The sequence below is a fragment of the Coenobita brevimanus genome, chromosome 23 (assembly GCF_032717465.1).
Source record: "Coenobita brevimanus isolate Jiangsu-jjx chromosome 23, ASM3271746v2, whole genome shotgun sequence".
NCBI classification, from domain to species: Eukaryota; Metazoa; Arthropoda; class Malacostraca; order Decapoda; family Coenobitidae; genus Coenobita; species Coenobita brevimanus.
In genome coordinates this window covers 68,123,624-68,144,785 of record NC_136976.1, presented here as the reverse complement: position 1 = coordinate 68,144,785, position 21,162 = coordinate 68,123,624, and the positions used below count along the sequence as shown (strand labels likewise).

Genomic DNA, 21,162 nt, shown 5'->3' with positions numbered 1-21,162 from the left:
ATACTGACCTCCCTCCCCTGGCACACACCGGGCATGATCAGGGATGTTGCATAAAACCTATTTTCTGTTATAATTATTCTGTTGTGTTATGCTGTTACCACTCTATTTATGATTATTTATGATAAATAGTCAACCACCATATTGGCAACAGTCAGTGACTGGTTGTGGTGGTGGATACTCACCTCACACACAGCCAGTGCCTACCTGGCTGTTATTGAGAGCATACCTGTGCTGCACATCTTGAGACTGCCTCCCCTCTCCTCTCATTTTACTTTGCTACAACCAGCAAACCTGGTGGCTACTGATTATCTAAACTTGTCAACAGTGAGTGGAATGGTGGCTTATAATACCCTTTCTGTAACAGCAATATACCGTACACAATAAAGAAAGGGGACCAGGTACCATGAACAAAAAACTTTAAAGGCTGCTCCTAATTTTTTTTTTTTTTTTTGGAAATGGGGCAAAAACTTCTTGCTCATTTTTCAATTTCTAAACATTTTCAGAATCATAGTTGAAAGTACTCAATCATGTGAGAAGGAAAATGTGCCCGCTAAATAGATTTATTACATTTTTACCCTTTTTTTGTATATATATATATATATATATATATATATATATATATATATATATATATATATATATTTCATATGAAATTTTGATTTTTTTTCAACATCATCGACTGATGATAATGCGGTGATTCTCTCACATAGTCTTTATTTATGCTGTCTCATTATGAGGAAAAAAATAATATCTCTTCAAGGGTATTTTTTGTGTTTCTGTTTTTATAGTGGGCTCAATCGGCAAAAAAAAAAAATCTATCTATCCCGATAGATAGATATATCTCTATCTGTATCTATCTATATCTGTCCATCTATCTATTAGATAGGTAGATACAGATAATATAGATAGATAGATAGATAGATAGATACAGTATATATGTATGTATATACATTACAAAATAAAATAATGGGCGGAATAGGTTGAAACTTATGTGGGAATGGTGTTGGGAGGGGCCAATTGACGTATTGAATTTGCAGCCACATCTTGCCATCACAAAAAATTTGTGTGGATGGTCCCCTTAAATAATCTTAGTAGTGATCACTGCTACTTCATTGCAGTAAATTTTGCTACAGGACAATGGGAAGAGTGTCTCAGATCAAACCAAGCAAGATCAGGAAAACAAGGAGCCACAGAAGCACAAAGTGCGATTCTCCCTGTGGTCAAGCACAGAAGAACCACCAGAGTCTCCAACGAAGACCAAAAGTCGGCAGTGTGACCTTCCATGTCCAGCAACATGTCCAGACTCCAGCAGTCTTCCACCACCAGTAGAAATGGTGACCTACTCACGCTCTTCCAGTGTCCCAGAAGGTGACACGAATAAGCTCTCTGCCCAGGGTGAGTTAGTGTTTTACATTTTTGCTGTGGTAGGTCAAGAAGGGGATTGGTAACATGGATGATAAATGAATGTAAGTTATGAGAATGAAAGAAGCTAAGAAATTGACAGTATCAATTGGATGGATAAAGTATACACAAAAGAGTGCATGACAAAGAGTTTAGCACCCCATTTTATTCTGGTAATCAAAAGAGTGGCTGTACATAAAAAATCTTGAACACAGTTTTGCACGTGAAGAGGGGGAGGAGACTTTTAGTTGTTTGAATAATGTGTAAATGATAGTGTGAACAGTTTCGCAGGCTAGATGTAGATCTTAGGGGGAATTATGTGTGGGGTGGTGGTGGTGGTAGTGATGAGGATGATGATGATGATTGAAATCTGTGTCGTAGTGGTGGAAATAAGCCAGATTCACTCCTGTCACATCAGCCATTGCACCATGATTGACAGGAAAAATCCAAGGTTACATGTTGGAAGCCCTGTAAGGAAATTTTATGGAGTTGTGGTAGGTGGAGGCGCTCACCATCCACTCACTCGATGTAGTGCTGTTCTCGGGTGACTCCCCTTTCCTCATTTCTTTTCTTCCGTCCCCTTCTGTCTTTCTTTCCTTCATTGTTTCTTCTTCCTTATGCCTACATGTGACTCTACACTCCCTCTTTTGTCTTTTATTGCCTTCATTCTTTCCTCTTCCTTCTGCCTATGGGTGACTCAACATTGAGTAACAAGCCAGTTAGTTTCCTGTACACCAGGAAACCATTTACTATGCTGGGTGGTAGCCATATAATCAAATTATGGCACCTGGTGGTTTTGTTGGTAATTAATGCGCTCCAACCGGATTGAGCCTGTGCAGGTTTATATCCAAGTGGTGGTTGGGGTTTATTGCTCAGGTATTGCTGCTCAGGGATGAGTGAGGCTGGTCACTCTCATCTTAAATGTCAGGACCAACTTGCCTAGCCCGTGGCTCTTACCCTCCTCATGGGACAACACAGGATTAGATGATTGTGATGATGATAAAGACATTAATCTCCATATCATCCTGTCAGTACTTTCCCAGGCCAGCTATGAGTAACTTTTCCACCCTGTTCCCGGGCTGGGAGTGAGTTGCCAATGAAATGAAGCGGTGTTGCCTTTGGGGATCTGCGCATTTACTGCTCAAGCTCTGCCCGAAATGTTTGTACACAGTTTTCTTTTGACATAATATAGCACCCTTTTGTCATCATCATGACTATCATCATCCGGACCTTCTTTTCCACCCTTGGCCAAGGTGAGGAGTAGCAGTGTCCAGATAGCCAAAGTTTTCCCAGTCCAATGGGCAACACTTCCATTCACTTATCATTCAAGCCTCGGGATTCCTGGCTTTATCTGATACGCCAAAAAACCTCCAACACTTTCTGTAACTTCACATAAAAGTATCCGATTGGGTCAGTCTGAATGCCGTCACGTTAAAATGGGGTGCCATATACAGTAATACTTCGGTTTAACAATGTGATTGGTTAGGTGAAAACCCATCGTTAGGCAGGGTATTGTATACTGAATTAGTTTTAACATGTAAAGTAATGAGATGCGTTTTTCAGCCTTGGGTTTCCCCCCAGACCAAGTCCAAAACCCACCCAAATGAGCCCAAAAACAAGTTTAAGGCCAATCTAAATGGCCTAACAGCTGTAAAGGAATCAAACCTAAGCCCAACACCTGTAAATAACTCAATAAAACCAACAGATAAAATCTGAAAATCACCAAATACTATAAGTCTGGAAAAGATCAAGCTTAGTAAACTGTACCCCAAAATGACAGTGTTCACCCCACCTATGGTTAAAACACATTAAACTAAGTCTAAAAACAGTCGTATTGGGTGGCAGAAATGTGCACCTGTTATGGCCATTATCAGCAACCAAATCCTTCTCCGACTGATGCGCAGGGGCATTGTCAAGGATCAGGAGAGCCTGCACCTTTCCGCAAGGGATACCATGTTCCTCCGTTTGATAACGGATAACTTCTTTGACAAAGTGTCTGTGGAACCAGTCTGTGAAGATTGTTACGGTAAACCAAGCCATCACAGAATGGTACACACAGCAGGTAGTCTATCCATCAACCCACAGAAACAATGTGGCTGTTTTGCACATTGAACAATAATGGGTTTAAGGTGGTGCATCCCTTTGGCATTGGCACAGCACAACACCGAGACATGTTGTTTGGACAACTTCCAACCAGGCACAGTCTTCTCTGTCTCCTCTGCCTGGGTGTTGGTGGGCAAGGAGCGGAAGAACTGGCCATTTTCGTCAACACTGTATGCTTGACTGAGAGTAAGGCCCTCATTCTCAATCAGGCACTGCACTTTCTGGCAAAATGGCTCAACATCCTCCACTGCCACACCCAAAGGCTCTCCATGTGCCTTATGGCCAATAAGTCCATCCCGAAGTTTGAACTGCAAGAGCCAACCCTCAGATGCTTTGAAGTCATGCATGTTGTGCTGTCGAGGCATGCAAACTTCTTGGTTGCAGCCTTCAGCTTGGCCCCACGTACAAGCACCCAGGTACCCCATTGCTGGCAGAACCACACTAAAGTGGACTGGTCAGTGGTGGCTTGGTGGGGCTGGGACATCACCTTCCGGTCGCCTTTTCGTGTGGTATCGCCATAGTCCTGTCCGTAGTGAGTCAGCTTATTCGGTGATTTCTTGATACTGGTAATATATATATATATATAAAACAGTATATATTTATACAGTAAAACCTCGATATAACGGACTTCAGTAGACTGGAATTCACTATTATCAGTCTTTTCAGCTATGTTCACCACAATAAGATAAATAAAAGACATGTTTATCAGTGTCCAGTACAGTATTATTATATATGTTATATCATTTGATTAATATAATGAACTTATAACACAGTACAGTACCACAGTGGTAGTCAAAACAATTTAAAAACTGTTCATACCATCCGGACTAATGTCTGATATATCAGAAAAAGTCCGGGTTAGCAGGGGGAAGTCCGGATGTTGCTTTTATCGGAATTTCACATTTTTCAGAATGGCATGGGCCCCAATTAGTCCGTTATAGTGAGGTTATACTGTATGTACTGTATCATAATTATTTCATCGTCATATGTTTTGTGAATCTGAATAATGTACGACACAAACAAGTAAGCAATTTGTAAATTAATTTATACCATAAAGAACAATCACAGTGTCCCAGTCCATACTTTTTCTTAGTAGTATCAAGGCTCAGTCATTAAACTTCATGAGTCTGTTTCGGGGATAACCAGAGAACATGTTGTTGTCCAGTAAGGATGGAAATGAGCTTGCGCTCTTCACCTTGACAATATCAAGTTCTTCTGTCTGGAATTGTAATTTCCTGTTCCAGTTCCTGAATCCTTCCCATCCTGTGTAAGTGGGAATGGGGTTTACGGTGATGCACATGGATAAGTATGGAAGTTGCTGCACTATGTTCTTTTGTTTGAAAATTGTGTATAATATACCTGTTTTAATTTTATTTTATTGCTTATTTGTTGACAAATTATTTTGACTGAAATTTCTTGTTACAGTTCCTGAAAAAGCAAATGAGTCAGAGGATGATGGAGTGATGAAAGCAGAATTTACTGATGTGCAGCCATTCCGTCAGCGCCTGAGGACCATCAGTGGTGATTCTAGTCAGCTCTTACACAGGTGATATAAGTGTTGATAGTTACTGTTTTCAGTGTTTTATTTCAACCGATTTAACCCCTCCGTGGCCGAAGGCTTGGAATTTTTAGTGCACACCAGGCCAACCCCGGGACCATTTTTTGAAGTTTCGAAAATTGAATTTTTTTTTCTTGCCATATTGAAGAGAAAGTTCTGATGCACCTAACACTGCAAATCCCAGCTTCCTAGATGCATTTTGTGGCTTGCAATGGAGAGCAGAAGTTGCAGAAATATCAGCAACCGATATCACCGCCCAGGGGCACTGCCGCGACACAACTGGGCAGGTGTTGTTATTTTTTTTTACCTCCCAAAACAAAGCGAATGGTGCTGAAATGTTGTGCATATATGAGATATGATGATATTGAATGATTTCAGCACATAATCTGTTAGGAATGGCTGGAAAAAAAAAATGTTATGAATACTTTTTCACCTTTTTGATATAAAATATGTTTATGGTAGTTTCGAGTTATTTTTTACAGTATGGTTGTGCTCATGCTTGGAAAAGGGAGCAAAAGAGTTGAATTTTCAGTCCTAAATGAGAAAATTGCACGTCTTCCAAGGCTAGACTCTCCCACAGGAGAATAAAGTGGAGGGTCAGATCCGATTAGCAATACAGAAGTTGAGTCACAACTTCAAGCTCCCACACCATGAGCATGGCTAAAAATAGAATCATAATGCAGTTTCAGACCTAAGAATAAGTCTAATTACTATGTATACAGATACAAAGCAGAAATAAATACGTTTATAGACGGGGGGAAACGTATTTTTTTCCATAATAACGTTCATCTTTCTCTCTCATTTTACGTTCATCTTTCTCATTTTACCTTGTTATTTTCGCAACATATGTTGCTGTCTTGTAAACAGGGTGGTTGTGTGTGTTTTGCAAGGGAGGAAAAAGATTGTATTTTCTGTCTGAGTCGAGATAATGGGTGTAACTATGTGTTTTTAGGCATGGCCATGAGCGAAAAAATCGTACATCCACTCGTCACAACAGCAGGTGGTGAACTGACATGATATGTGAGAGGGTGAAGTCAAGGTCAGTCTCATGTCCCAGATTTTTGTTCACTTCCTGAAGGTTTTCATAGTTTTCTACAAGTTGCACTGCATCTAATGATCCAAACCATTACAGCAAGCCTGAGCAAATAGGTAAAGATACCAAGACAAAAATGTACTTTTCACTTATCGTGTCTTTTTTGTATGTGCCTGTATTGCTTCATAATCGTAAATAGGTGGTTGTGTTTGTTTTGCAAGAGAGGACAAACATGATATGTTCTGCCTGGGTCGAGATAATGGGTGTAGTTGTGCTTGTTTAGGCATGGCCAGGAGTGAAAAAATCGAAAATCTATTCATCACAGCAGCAGGCTCTGAACTGTTTGATGAGGTGTATGGGAGTGTAGTGTAGGTCAGTGTGAAGACGTTCAGAACTTTCATTCACTTCCCCAAAATTTTTGCAGTTTTTTATAGGCCGCGCTCAAACGACGCCGGCGGCCATTTATCAGCTAAACATCATTTGATGGCGGTGGCCACGGAGGGGTTAATATTATAATGTCACACTTATGATTCATTATCACTACTTTATCTTCAGGAAAAAAAATATATATATATATATGTAAGTATGTATATATATATCTATCTATCTGTCTATCTATATGTATGTATATATATCTATATCTATCTATCTATCTATCCATCCATCCATCTATCCATCATCCAATCCTACGTTGCCCCATGAGGAGCGTAGAAGCCCGGGGCTAGGCAGTTGGTCCTGACATTTAAGATTTTATATATATATATATATATATATATATATACAGTAATATGTATATATATACAGTAATATATATATATATATATATATATATATATACAGTATATATATATATATATATATATATATATATATATATATATATATGTATATATAATATGTATATATATATATTTATACGTGTCAAGTGGGGTTGGTGGAGGATTAGTGCCCCTCCCTGTAAAACAATTAACTCTAAGCCCTTGGCCACCCCGTTTGGGATACATGGCGTCTGGCAATGAATGAATGAAAAATATATATTTATATAGATAGATAGATATATGTATTCACCTTTGGAGATACCTCAAGGACTGAAGGGGATAGCAGTGATCTTCAGTTATTTATGATGGTATTGTCACTTGAAATGTTCAGTGTAGCAGCAGTCTTCATGAACCCTTTCAGTATGATATCTTACGTATATTTTATGTCCTGATAGATTTTATTCCACTAGGGTGAAACCAATCTTCATAAACCTATTTAAATATGATATCTTACTTATATTTTGTATACTGATATATTTTACTCAGCTTGGGAGAGATCTCTGAGACTTGACTGCAATATCCATTAACACCTACTTTGTAGAGACATTATTTTTGTTTTATACTGGCTGCTGCAAGATTGGTTTTCTCAGCTAAGGAGAGACTTGAAGACCAAGAGATAGTTACTGTACAGTGACACCGGGGAGGGGAGCCTTCACATGGTGGTGCTGAGTACTGTAGATGAGGAGGAAAAGCTGCAACTTCAACTTGGAAGCGGAGCCTCCCCAGCAATCCTTGCACCCAGCAAGGAGGATCTTGGTCAGCCTAGTGGAACACTCTTCTATTTGGGGACATTTGCTCCCTGTGCTTTTTTTTTTACACAAATGCAAATGACTCTCTGGCAGTCATTTCTGTCCTTTTTGCTCTTGCAGGAGATATTGATAGCAATCCCAGGCTTGTGATAAGTGGGTGCATAAGAGATGTCATGGTATTAGAAGTAGACTACAAAATAATGCCAATTTCTTATATGTGATATGTTGGGGAGAGCATGTAGAGATTATCAGGCATGAAAGGATTAATGTGGCTGGTGAGTCTCACTTGAATGTATGGAAGAGCTTTGTTATCTGGGGGACATTTTATGATCTGGAGATAGGATCTGGGGGACATTTTATGATCTGGAGATAGGACTCTGTGGTGTGGGTAACGAGTGGTTGGGGGAAGTTCAGGGAGCTGTTGCCTTTCCTGACATTAAGAGGGCTCTCCCTCCATGCTAAGGGATCTTTGTTTGCAGCAAGTGTTATGAGTGTAATGCTGTATGGTAGTGAGACCTGGGCAGGAAACAGATATTCATAGGCTCAGACATCCAGAAATGACAATGTGACAATGATTAGATGGATGTGTAGTACATCCATGAATGCGAGTCCTGTGGGGCTAGGTTTACCATTGAAGAGTTGAGAGAAAGGATGGGACTTGAGTGCAGTGTTGTGATGTGGAGGGATAGATTGAGATAGTTTTGAGCATATGGAGAGGATGGAGGATGACAGCTGAGTGCAGAAGGTGATAAGTGTGAACACTGGGGGTAAGAGTGCAAAAGGCAGGCCAAAGAAAAAAACTGGGAAGAGGTCATAGAGTGTGACCTCAGGGTTCAGGGACTGAAGTAACTGATACATAGCTACCCAGTGACCTACTGCACTGGGTCCCCAGATCTTCACATATATTTTCACACATCCACCTGGTCAGAATGGTGTATTAAAACCTGCCGCGCTAATTCGTATCAGCCCGATTACCTTCCCTGAGTCCTTTTCTTTGGACTTTTTACTTTAATATTAATTTGATTTTTTGTCATTAGATCAAGTGTTTCTGAGCTCGAACTCTTCATCACCTTCGTCATTTTGTAATTTACGTCTCTTGGATGGGTATGAGGGTGACGATAAGTCACCAGCACCGTGGGAGGTAGACAGGCATGAATTTGCCATTGTTGGGTTACAAACTAGAACTGAATTACCAAATATGCGGTGTTTGGCAACTGTGGAGTGGCAGGGGTTGGCAACAGCACTGATGATGTAGAAGGAGACTCAGTGTTTCCATGGAAACCACTGACACTTCCTCATGCTTGAAATTATGGCACGGAGACCCATCACCTCATATGAGGCGATCAGCACAGTGCAAGTTAACAGCTATTTGTGAACATTCAGTGCCATGAGACAGTTCTGTTATGTTGAAAACAAAAGCATATATATATATATATATATATATATATGTGTGTACATATATATACTGTAATTACTTGTTGTCAGACCCCCCCGTCGCACATTAGGCGAGATGCACTTTGCGAGGGTGCACTTTAGGCAAGATGACTGTATATATATATATACAGTATATATATGCATGTATGTACAATGATAAATAGAGTTTGCAGTTGTCATCATCATATCATCATCATCATGATCATCATCTAAACCTGTGTTGCCCCAAGAGGAGCATAGGAGCCTGGGGCTAGGCAAGTTGGTCCTGACATTTAACCCATCGTGTCCAGGTGACATGTATACGTGATGATCCGGGGACGTGGGGGTGGCATGTACACGTACAAGATCTAGTGTGTCGTGGCATTGTTTGAATATTCCACAGGTTATTTCCACCACACCCAGCACTGGAAACCCTACTGCATACATCCAAGTCACACTTCAGTTACTTGTGTATCTCTGTAATGGATAGAAATGCAAAAAGTTTTCCCTGTGTCCAGATCCTCGGCTGAGTGCCCGCAACCGCTGACTTCAACACCAATGAAATCCAAAGGCCAGAAAAGAAAAGGGCTTGGTTGTAGTGCAATAGGGAGAGAACACAAGGTGACATTTTTGCCAATTGTGAATGGAGAAAGTGACTCTTTCTCTGAGGAAAGTGACTGCCATGATGAGTATCGATATGCGTTATGTATGCGTCGCATGAGGAGGGTGGATCACGTGAGTCTTCCACTGTGCGCCCATCGTTTCCCCTTTACGTTCATCTGCTATTTCTGATGATGGGAATGGTTCAGAGATTATTGACAGTCTTGGAGAGGGGGATATTGACATGGATGAGGAGATGGAAGAGGAGGTAGGGAGTGGAGAAAGGGAGGAGGTGGAGGAGGGAGGGAGAAGAAAGCACGGTGGGGAAAGCCTCGCACCAACATTTATGTGAATAATGGAAGCAGAAAGTTTGTTTCATGATGAAATCAGTGCCTTAGTTTTTATTGAAATTTTTTGTGTGTGTATATTTGTTATGATGAAAAAGTAAAAATCACAGGAAAAAAAAATTCTGTTTTACCAGGTAACCATATAACGAGATTTTGGCACCTGGTGGATTAGTGGCTAATTAAGGTGCTCCAGTCGGATTGAGCCTGTGAAGGTGTATATCCAATGGGTGGTTAGAGTTTATTGCTCATGTAATGCCACTCATGGATGAGTGAGGTTGGTCACTCCCATCTTAAATGTCGAGAGTGGAGAAAGGGAGGAAAGAGGAAGTGCGGTGGGGCAAGTCTCGCATCTGTGCTGTGTATATTTATGTGAATATTGGAAGCAGAAAGGTTGTTTCATGATGAAATCAGTGCCTTATTTTATACGGGTATTGAAAGTATTCATGTGTGTATATTTGTTATGATGAAAAAGTACAAATCACAGGAAAAAATTTCTGTTATAGTGGAAAATTTAGTGGAGTGGAGAAAGGGAGGAGGTGGAGGAGAGAGGGAGGAGGAAGCACAGTAGGGCAGGCCTCGCATTTGTGCTGTGAATATTTATGTGAATAATAAATTAATGATGCACCCAGATTGAAGGGGCCGAAAGAGTCATTATTGTTTACTTTACAGCGGATATCTAATGTACAGTAGACCCTTTATACCACAGACTAATTGGGGGAAAGCCAGGTTTGTTAATGCTGATAGCTCGTTAAACTGAGGTTCCCCCCTTGAGGTGGGATTTCAGGCGCATGCTTGAAAACGAATGAGTGCAATTGCTTATTCTAGTACAAAAAATGAAAATTATACCCATTTTATGCTGACTTGACCCATAATTTTGCCATTTTGCAGGTTCTTTCTCATCTTTTTCATCACTTCTTCATGACTAATACACTGTTACTATAGTTTGTTATTACAACTCAGCAGTCACAATGGGGAGAGGGCAATTTCAGGCCAGGATGGAATAAAAAGAGTAGGAAACACATGTATTGCAACCCATTGTGTCCCATTTAACAGACATCTTTTGTTGTACAGTAGCTGGCTGAAGTTGGCTGGGCTTCATGGTGTCATTTTTTATCCAAGGCCCCTTCTCAGAACCCCATCTCATCTTTTTATCTGCACAGTACCACTGTGTTTTGAAAGTGATGTGGTATTTTTCTCAGGAGTAGCAGCACCCAGGACCAAGCAGGAGTGAGGGCACGTGCTGGCTCGATCGGCAGTATGACTTCCAGGGTGCGCGGCTATCGAGCCAGTGAGACAGATCTGAAGGTTAGAGATAGTTTAGATTACTCACTGTTTTGTTGTTGTTGATCAGCCTCAGGCTGTGTGGTCAAGCAGACCCATCAACCACAGGCAAGCAACTGCCTCAGCAGGGCAGTCCTATGTAGTGAACTAATGTTCTCATACAGCTGACAGTGCCCCCTCACAACATGGCTTGGGAAAAAGTTTTAAGGTTTGGATCCTGGGTAGATGTTGCATTTGTGTCTCACCACCCAGTTTACAAGGGCACCAAGTACTTCACTATGTAATTTGGTTATATGGCTACCACCCAGCATTGTACATGGTTTCCTAGGTTATGGGAAACCTTTATGCATGTCACTCAATGTAGAGCCACCTGAAGTGGAAAGAAGAGTAATGAAAAGTAACAGGAAGGAAAGCAAGAGGTAGGAAGAGAGGAGGGTATACACAGTGGGTGTAGGGAGAAAGGAGAAGGAAGAAGTAGGCGGTACTTCATGGCAAGTTGATAATGACCACCACCACCACCTGCTCCCATATTATTTTCTATATCTGAGTCTACCAGTTCATTATTCAAGAGTATCAGTATAGAAATGCATTGCTTGTGATATGTTTGTTATACTTTTTTTTTTTAGGTATAAGAAATGAGTTTCTCAAATTACCATACTGTATGTTCACAGTTAGGATTTTTTTTTTTCCCTTCGTTTTTCCCTTCTGTCAGAAGCCCACTATAACAGGTTAATGACTGAGTTTCATGTTTAAAAAGTTTCAAGTAATAGTTTGCTTTGTTTCGAATTTGGTATTAATTTCATATTAATGTTTCAGTTAATGATTTACTAAGTTAGACTACTGGTTCAGTATAAGGTGACAGAGTTTCCTGACACACGATGTGCTTTATTTGTTCTGGAGCTGCCCACCAGCACACTTGTCTGCAGTCCTCAAGATGTCAGCAGCTATGTAGTGTTCATGTCCTTTCATCAGCCCATCATTACACCTACTCTGTTTAAAATGCTTAGTTTGTGTGTTGTTGTGTAGCATCCAGTGAACATCTCTTGAGCCTGTTTTAAGATTTTCTTTTCTGTAACTTCATACAAACAGTGCTGGAGACAGTAGACATGTGAGTTGTGTATAAGAGCCTCAGCTATGTAGATGATGTTATGAAAGGATGGCTTACCCCAAAGCTATTGAAAGTGTTAGACCAACATTGCTTTGCAACATTAATGTGCTTTTTTTTTAAGCCAGGGCAATTAGGAGATAATGGTCTGAATTTATGCATGATATAGATACTGTAGCTTTCTAGCCAGTAAATCTTTAGAGCCAGCCAGTGAAGGGTTTTATTGTAAAACCACCCATATTGCCCTTTTCTTAGTGAGCTCCATTTTATCCTCAGATTTGCCTTCCCCCTCTCCCCCTCCCCCCCTCACCTCACATGCACTCCTCTAGTCAGCTTTCTTTCTCCATTCTCTCCAAATGACCAAACCATCTCAGGATATTTTTCATAATATTTTACAGCATATACTGTCTTGTCTGTCCATCTTTAATGTCTTGTCTGTCAATCTGTCTGTAGCCAAATGCCTTAAACCCATAAGGGATGGCCACAAACAAATCGCCTCCGTGTCACCCTGTTCCCTGCCATTTTGCTGCCTCCCCCCAATCTACAATTCCTCTCCCACATACCTCTTTACTCCATTCCTCCATCTCATCCTTGGTCTCCTCCTCCCTCTCGCCTCCTCTGCCTCTCTCACATGCACCTTCTTAGTTAGTCTCTCACTCCATCCTCTCCACATGACCAACCCACCTCAGGGTATTTCTCCTAATGCTTTCTATCACATCCACATCACACCACTATGGAGACTTCCTCATTTGTCAGCCTGCCCATGAAGCTCCACATGTTCCTCTCAAATAACTCATTTCTGCTGTCTTATATAGTTCATTATATTGTTTTAACTTTTCAGATGCTGAGTTATGACTTCAACCGTACTATGCTGTTTCATATTGGACGCAGTGAAATTCAGTTGATAAATCCGGAAGTTAAATCAGTCCAGCTTAATAAGAATTTTAAAGATGTGGCTCACTGCTGTCAAGTAAGTTCAATAGCTTTAAGTTTCCCTTTAGTCCTTTTTCATTTGATTGTGAAGTCTCATTTATATTGAAGTAGTTGGTGCCAGGTTCTGTGAGGATGTAAAGTGAAAAGATTTAGCAAGATTTTTATACACTAATCTCACAGTTATCTGGTGTAATTCAGCCAAGCCCTATACTGGATATTGCACAGTATCCTCCATCGGCGAAATATTCAGCGTTGAGCCGGATATTGCGTTACTATCCATCTCAAACCTCTATCCTAAAAACTTCTGCATGAGTAAAAGATGAAAATTATGCATAAAATACAATAAAACAGTGATAATGTACAGTAATACAGCACCGGTTGGCTGCCATTTATGAGGTGGTTGATACTCCTCAACACCGGATATTACATAGAAGCGCCATTTACATCCTGTTTTGGCACAAGATATTGCTTGAATAGAGGCGAGCCAGCAGTGCCGGATATTTTATCGGGCCAGATATTTCGACGACAGATAATTGAGAGTTACTAAGCTGTATTAAAGAGTATTGTTTTTGATCTTCCTTGTTTTACAAAATTGATGATTAGCTTTTAAGGAATTCGCCATTCAGGGTTTGTGACCTGTATGTCATTATTTACTCATTCAGGCATTTGGATCGACTGCTACTGTTTGTAAAATTTTTGTTTACATTGAGGACTAGGTTTGCAGTACATGCAGTCTTTCAGCCATGAATTTTGAGTCATTTCAGGCTTTGTGTGTGAAAACATTATATAAACTAAGGCCATTCAGCACCAAAAATGTGTGGTACATGTGTGTGGGCTTCAAATCCTGTAATCTTTCAGACACAGTTTTTCATAAGATTATAATCTTTATTGAACACTCTGGAATATCCATGTCTGAAGGGGTTAGTTTGTTGTTCATGCACAGAGTGTCCCTGGAGGAAGGGGCATAACTTTGAGAAATGATAGATGAGGGAATTCTAAGCAAAAAATGCCATATGAACATCTGTCCAGATGTCAACTGTTACGGAGCTACATTACTGATGATCTTATGGGCAAAAATGGTCTCCCTCATAATTCACCCATAAGGTCATTAGTAACTGTAGTTTTGTAACAATTAAGATTTGGGTACAGGTTGATTTAGCATATTTTGCTTAGAATTTCCTTATCTGTCATTTCCCAGAGTTATGCCCTTTCCTTCCAGGACACCCTGTATATTTTTATTGCATTAGGTCAGTTGATCATTTTGATTTATGCTTTTGAGTGGCACAAAAACAAAAATTAAATTAGGCATAGATGACAAAGGAAATGCTGGAAGTAGTCATGAGTGTATGTGGGCTTTCTGTATGTCTGTTAAAAACAAAAGTGTGTGTGAGAGAGAGAGAGAGAGAGAGAGAGAGAGAGAGAGAGACTCCTTATAATGTGTGTGTGTGAGAGAGAGAGAGAGAGAGAGAGAGAGATTCCTTATTGTGTAAATGTGTGTGTGAGAGAGAGAGAGAGAGAGAGAGAGATTCCTTATTGTGTGTCTGTGTGTGTGTGTGTGTGTGTGTGTGTGTGTGTGTGTGTGTGAGAGAGAGAGAGAGAGAGAGTTTCCCTATTGTGTGTGTTTGTGTGTGAGAGAGAGAGAGAGAGAGAGAGATTCCTTATTGTGTAAATGTGTGTGTATTTGTGTGTGTTTGAGAGAGAGTCCTTATTGTGTGTGTGTGTGTGTGTGTGTGTGTGTGTGTATGTGAGAGAGAGAGAGAGAGAGAGAGAGAGAAAGAGAGTTTCCTTATTTGTGTGTGTGTGTGAGAGAGAGAGGAAGAGAGTTTCCTTATTTGTGTGTGTGTGTGTGTGTGTGTGTGTGTGTGAGAGAGAGAGAGAGAGAGAGATTCCTACATGAGGTTACTAGATGTATTTGAGGAAATGCTGTAATGATCCTTCAGTGGTTTGTCATCATAGTAAGTAGCAGCAGCAGTTCCTGCACCCTAATTCCCACCTAAAAATATGGGAAATACAGTGCGGTAGGAGCCAGAAACAATGACAGAGCATAAATGTGGGAGAACTATCAATATCATGCCCAGCAAAATGTGTCACACTACCATTCACATCATTCCATCCATAGGAGTCCCAGTTCTATCTCTCAAGCATAGCTGTTTGGATATTTGTATATATTCATTAATTTTCTTAGTAGATTTGCTTTACATACTCCAGTTGGCTAGAGTAATTCTGAAATTTAACATGTGACAAACCCATGTCAGTTGCATCTCTGTACATACTTCATCCTCTCATTTCACTACATGTTCCTTGCTAATGCTAAGCTACAGATGATGCTAACTGTTCTTTCAATGGCTGTTGCAAATTCAGCATTTTTAAAAAATTTATCTTTCCTTCCATTCTCTTCTATCTTTCTTTCATTCTTTCCTCGTCCTTCTGTCTACAGGTGACTTTACACTCCCTCTTCTGTCTTTCTCCTTTATTCTTTCCTCTTCTTTCTGCCTGTGGGTTACTCTACACTGAGTGACAAGCCAAATGGTGTCCTGTATACCAGGAAACCATTTACTACACTGGGTGGTAACCATATAACCAAATTTTGGCGCTTGGTGGTTTAGTGGGTAATTACGGTGCTCCAATTGGATTGAGTCGGTGAAGGTTTATATCCAAGGTGTGGTTGGGGTTTATTAGTCACGTAATGCCAGTCAGGGATGAGTGAGGCTGGTCACTCTCATCTTAAATGTCAGGACCAACTTGCCTAGCCTCAGGCTCCTACGTTCCGCATGGCGCAACAAAGGATTGGATGATGAACAAATGATGAATGTTTGCTGTACTGTGAGTCATAATAGTATCGCTGCACAATATGCATGAAACATTTGGGACTACGGAACGATAGTCACTGAAGTACTATAGTCGCAGCGCGTGACTCTGAGGTTGTTATTATCCTGTTCTGGCAGCCAACCATTCAAAAAGTGCTTCTGATTTTGTGTATAATATGAGATACATGTGATTCCTGTATGTTTGTGTATACCGTACAGTAATAATATTCGTGTATAATATGTTCGTGTATAATAATATTCATGTATAATGTGTTCATGTATAATAATATTCGTGTATAATATATTCGTGGATAATAATATGATTCGTGTATTATGATACAAAGTCGGATGCACTTTTGAATGGTAGGTTTCCAGGGTACGATAATGACAACCTTAGAGTCGCGCGCCGCGACTATGGTGTCTGACCTACTACACATTGGTAGCCCTGATGTCAGGTGTCATACGAGTATATCGCCAACTAGCAATATCCTCTCGCAAACATAGAGCAAATGTTATGTTTATATAAACATTGTTCATACACAATGAGATACTGATAAACATCAGCATTTGATCAAATGTTTTTGGTAGGCATCAGACTCCCTCTGCACCAATGCATTTGTGACCCATTGTGCTTGGCATGCGTTACATATCACATGATTTTTATTACTTACCATTTACAACAAAGTATTCATTGAGTCAGTAATTTTTACTCCTTTTGTGCTACTGTCTTTGGTTTTATGCAGGTGTAGGCTTGTAAATTCCAAAGTTTATAGCTTATAATAAGAAAAAGTCTGAAATATGCCTACAATGTGTACAAAAGCAATGTAATACAGTACAGCATACAGAAGAAATTTAATAAATTTTAAAATATTGTGTATCATGTAGTTATACATTATGATATCAAAGTTTTTTTTATTGTTTTAAGTTCTTTATTTTACTTTATTTAATGTTTGCATTTTGTGTTGGAATGACAGTACAGTGACAATTTTATCAGTTAATCAGATGATAACATGTAAGCTTGAACATGTACTATATTATACATTAATTAATATTTGCATTTTGTGTTGGTATAACTGTTTTAGCAATCTTATCAGTTACTGAGATGATAACATGTAAGCTTGAATAGTGTTATCATCATTCCCACGTGTTTTGAGTGATACCTTTCAGTTCCGCTAAATTTTGTTGGAAATATAACGGGCATCAGGTAAATTTTATTGAAATAAGAAAGTAATGAGTTGTAAATTGACTGGATTTGTTAGATTTCATTCTGTGTATAAGAATTAATTGTTATGAAATGCATTTAGCAAGCTGAAGTTGTTCATACTATATGGAAATAACCAGCGTAGTAATGTAATTTCTCCTGTTTATTTTGGAGCCTTCATTACCTTGTCTTATAAATGAAAATTAGGGTTAGGATGCTGTTAATGATGGTGATGATATCTCATTGATTACTACTTGATTTTAAGAGCATAGATTTAATATTCTAGAATCTAGTACTTATGATGTCTATGAACAGATTACCTCAGGAACTAACTAAATGGTGTTGTGGTCTTCCTTTTAGGGTATCATACATAATGACCACTTTGGTTTCATCTGTCGTGAGTTGAATGGAGAGTTTCCATGCTACCTTGGCTATGTTTTCAAATGCCAGATGAGTTCCATCACTGATGAAATCATGCAAGGTAAGATGTTAGATTGTTTGTGTCCAGTTCACTGCATTATGCTCTAGTTTATCAAATTAATGATGAAAGTAACATTATTTAACTTTTAGTTATTTATGGTTTCACCCAGAAAAGTTTTGTTCACTCTGAAAAAAATAATGAAGAAGAGAAATAGAGTTCAAAAGTTGTGCAAGAGAGCACTTGCAGTGTATTCTATCTTCCATGTCAGTGTTAAAGTATATAATGAGCTTGAAAGGTTACTTGAAAGCTGTAAAAATAAATTGTTCAGAAATGTGTTGCCAGTTTAGATTGGCAGTTATATGGATCAGAAACTGTTAGACTAAATAATGAATGCAGCAGAGGGGTTGTGGGAAAATATGATTTGGTTGAAAGTGAAAAGTTATTTGATGCATTTGGGTTTTTACTGGGTAGGTTTGTAATCAGGCATTTGCTTGAGAAATACAGTATATAGTTTTTATGGATTTGGAGAATGCATTTCATTGGTTGCCCAGAGATATCATACAGTGATCAGTGAGAAAATTGATTTTAGAGGATTGTTTGGTTTATGAGAATTAGAGGAGTAAAGAGTGAGGAATTTACGGTAAAGGTGGGTGTACACCAGATATCGTAATTGGCTGATTGAGTCATATTTGTGTTTTAAGCATCTTGTACTGACAGGATATCAGATATGAGTTATTTTCAAAAAAGTTTCTCAATCCTGTAAAATTTGCTTTCCCAAAGTTGTATCTTCCCTGTCTATGAAGCTCGTCTCTTGGCTCGACGTTCCCTATTATCATCTGGAACTCAATGACCACATGATCACATTTTCGTATAGGACAGAAATATTTCAATGATTCTATTACATCGGGTTCTTTGGTAAACAGTAAATCTAACCTTGCTGGTGTGTCCTCACCTCGAAATGAATGTAAGCGTAGTCTCATTAACATCCCAAAAGTTGTTGGTAAGTATTTGGCAACAGTTGTTGATGAGTTGTATGCTGAGATGGTTAAGTGCAGAAGAGATAGTGGCATTGAAATGTTTTTTGGAAATATATAAGAAGGCATGGATGAGTTGAACTTGTACCAGTACTGGAGCTTGTGTCAGTAGAAAGGAAAAAGACTGTGATTGTAGCCTTACACAGTACAAGCATAAGGGTGATTGAGGTACGTGCAGAAATTATTATAATGTCTTTTGACTGTTATGGGAAAGCTATATATGGAAGAGTTTTCTTAGAAGTCAGGATTATATCAGAAGGTCTGGTGAATGATGAACAGGATGACTTCAGGAGTGGTAGAGGATGTGTAGATTAAATATTTTCAGTGAGACTTAGTAAAGAAAGCTTATGAAAAGGATTATAAGATATTTATGATATTTTCGGATTTGGAAAAGCATACAACAAGAGAAACAGAGGGATTATGGAATTTTTTTTTATATTCGTGATTGAGATTGAAACATGTTGACTGCATTAAGAGATATAATGATGGTACTGAAGCTTGTAGGATAGGTGGGGTATCTAAGCAGGTGACATAAGATCAGTGTTGGAGTAAGACAGGGTGGTATAATGTCCCATGGCTGTTCATTATATAATAGGATGGGGTTAAGAGAGCGGTAAAAACTTGAATTATGGCGAGGGGAATGAGTTTGATTATGAATGGTGAAGGGTGAAGTATCTTAGATAATGCTGTGTTACTTGCCATGAGTGGACAAAAGCGTGACAGATTGATGCAGAGTTATGTGGATGTCTGAGCATATCAGTGCTTTGAATGTAAATGTGGATAAGAGTAAATTAATGGTTGTTGAGAGAGAAGATGACTCAGTGTTATGGTGAATTGAGAGAGACTTGAATTGGTAAGCGAGAGCAGTAATAGAGAAGCAAGATAAATGTGCAAAGGAAGCAGAAAGTTGAGTAGCACAGGGAAGAAGAGTGACTGGTTCTGTGAAGGCACTGTAATGAAACAAAGGTCTGATTATAGGAGCTGCAAGGCTTGGTGAATGAGTTTGGGGGAGTATATAAGAAGTGGAATCTAAGGGCGAATGTAGGGAAGAGTAAAGTTATGGTCTTCGAGAGAAATGAAGTCACTGAATGTACAGTGAGGTTGGATGAGGAGGAACTGGAAAGTGTGAGTGCGTTTAAGTACTTGGGTAGTGTGATGAGTAAGGATGGAAGTTTAGAGTGTGAAGTGCTTGAAAGGGTACAACAAGGAAGAAAGGTTGCTGGTTCTTTGAAAGCAGTGATAAGAAACAGGGAAGTGAGCATGGAAATGAGAAAGTTACTGCATTACAGTATTGTGATACCAGCTTTTAACATATGGAGGTGAAACTTGAAGTGTGAGTGCATTTAAGTCCTTGGGCAGTGTGATGAGTAAAGATGGAAGTTTAGAGTGTGAAGTGCTTGAAAGGGTACAACAAGGAAGAAAGGTTGCTGGTTCTTTGAAAGCAGTGATAAGAAACAGGGAAGCAAGCATGGAAATGGGAAAGTTATTGCTTGACAGTATTGTGATACCAACTCTTAACATATGGAAGTGAAACTTGGACCTTGTTGGAGAGATGCAAGTCAAGAGTGAGAGCAGTGGAAATGAGTTATTTGAGAGGAGCATGTGGAGTCACATGGAGAGACAGACTGACAAATGAGGAAGTGAAGGAATGTTGTGGTGTGGATGTGGATGTGAAAGGAAGTGTTAGGAGAAACACAGGGAGGTGGTTTGGCCATGTGGAGACGATGGAGAGTGGGTGGCTGACAAGGAGAGTGTATGTGAGTGGGGTGGAGGGGGGGAGAGGGAGGGGGAGGCCGAGGATGAGATGGAGGGATTGAGTGGAGAGGTATACAAGAGAGGGGGGTGTGTGAACTGGGAGCAGCGGAGTGAAATGGCGAGGGAAAGGGCGACATGGAGGCAATTTGTTTGTGGCCACCCATTATGGGAATAAGGCGTCTGGCAATAGACAGATAAATAGACTAGAGAAGCAAGGTAATTGTGCAAAGGAAGTAGAAAGTTGAGTAGCACAAGGAAGAAGAGTGACTTGTTCTGTGAAGGCACTGTTATAAAACAAAGGTCTGATTATAGCAATTGCTTTCATCAAGGAGTTTTAGTGTGTAGTGAAACATGTGGGTATAAGGCTTTGGTGTGGCATGAAGATGAAAAGTCAAGAGTAAGAGCAGTAGAAATAAGGTTATTTAGTAATGTGTGTGTGTGTGTGTGTGTCTATAGTACTGTATGTGGTACATATATATATATATATATACACGAGATGCTACCCGAAAGTTCCAATAATATGAATATTGTAGGAAGATAAATTACCTTACCTCCTAGTTCTCACTGTCGCCTTTTAAGTAGTCCCATTGGGCATGTATACAG

At 39.6% G+C, this 21,162-nt stretch overlaps 1 protein-coding gene across 1 annotated transcript in view; it reads left to right on the top strand.

Annotated features, from left to right (window-relative positions):
- Positions 1-1,236: 1,236 nt before the first annotated feature.
- The window catches only part of LOC145393011 (TBC1 domain family member 4-like), a 100,947-nt gene continuing 81,021 nt past the window's right edge, over positions 1,237-21,162 (top strand). The window contains exons 1-5 of the mRNA XM_080267330.1: positions 1,237-1,395; positions 4,930-5,050; positions 11,222-11,327; positions 13,250-13,378; positions 17,710-17,830. Of these exons, the coding sequence (XP_080123456.1) occupies positions 1,332-1,395; positions 4,930-5,050; positions 11,222-11,327; positions 13,250-13,378; positions 17,710-17,830 (541 nt within the window). The 5' untranslated portion in view covers positions 1,237-1,331. The remainder of the gene's footprint in view (positions 1,396-4,929; positions 5,051-11,221; positions 11,328-13,249; positions 13,379-17,709; positions 17,831-21,162) is intronic.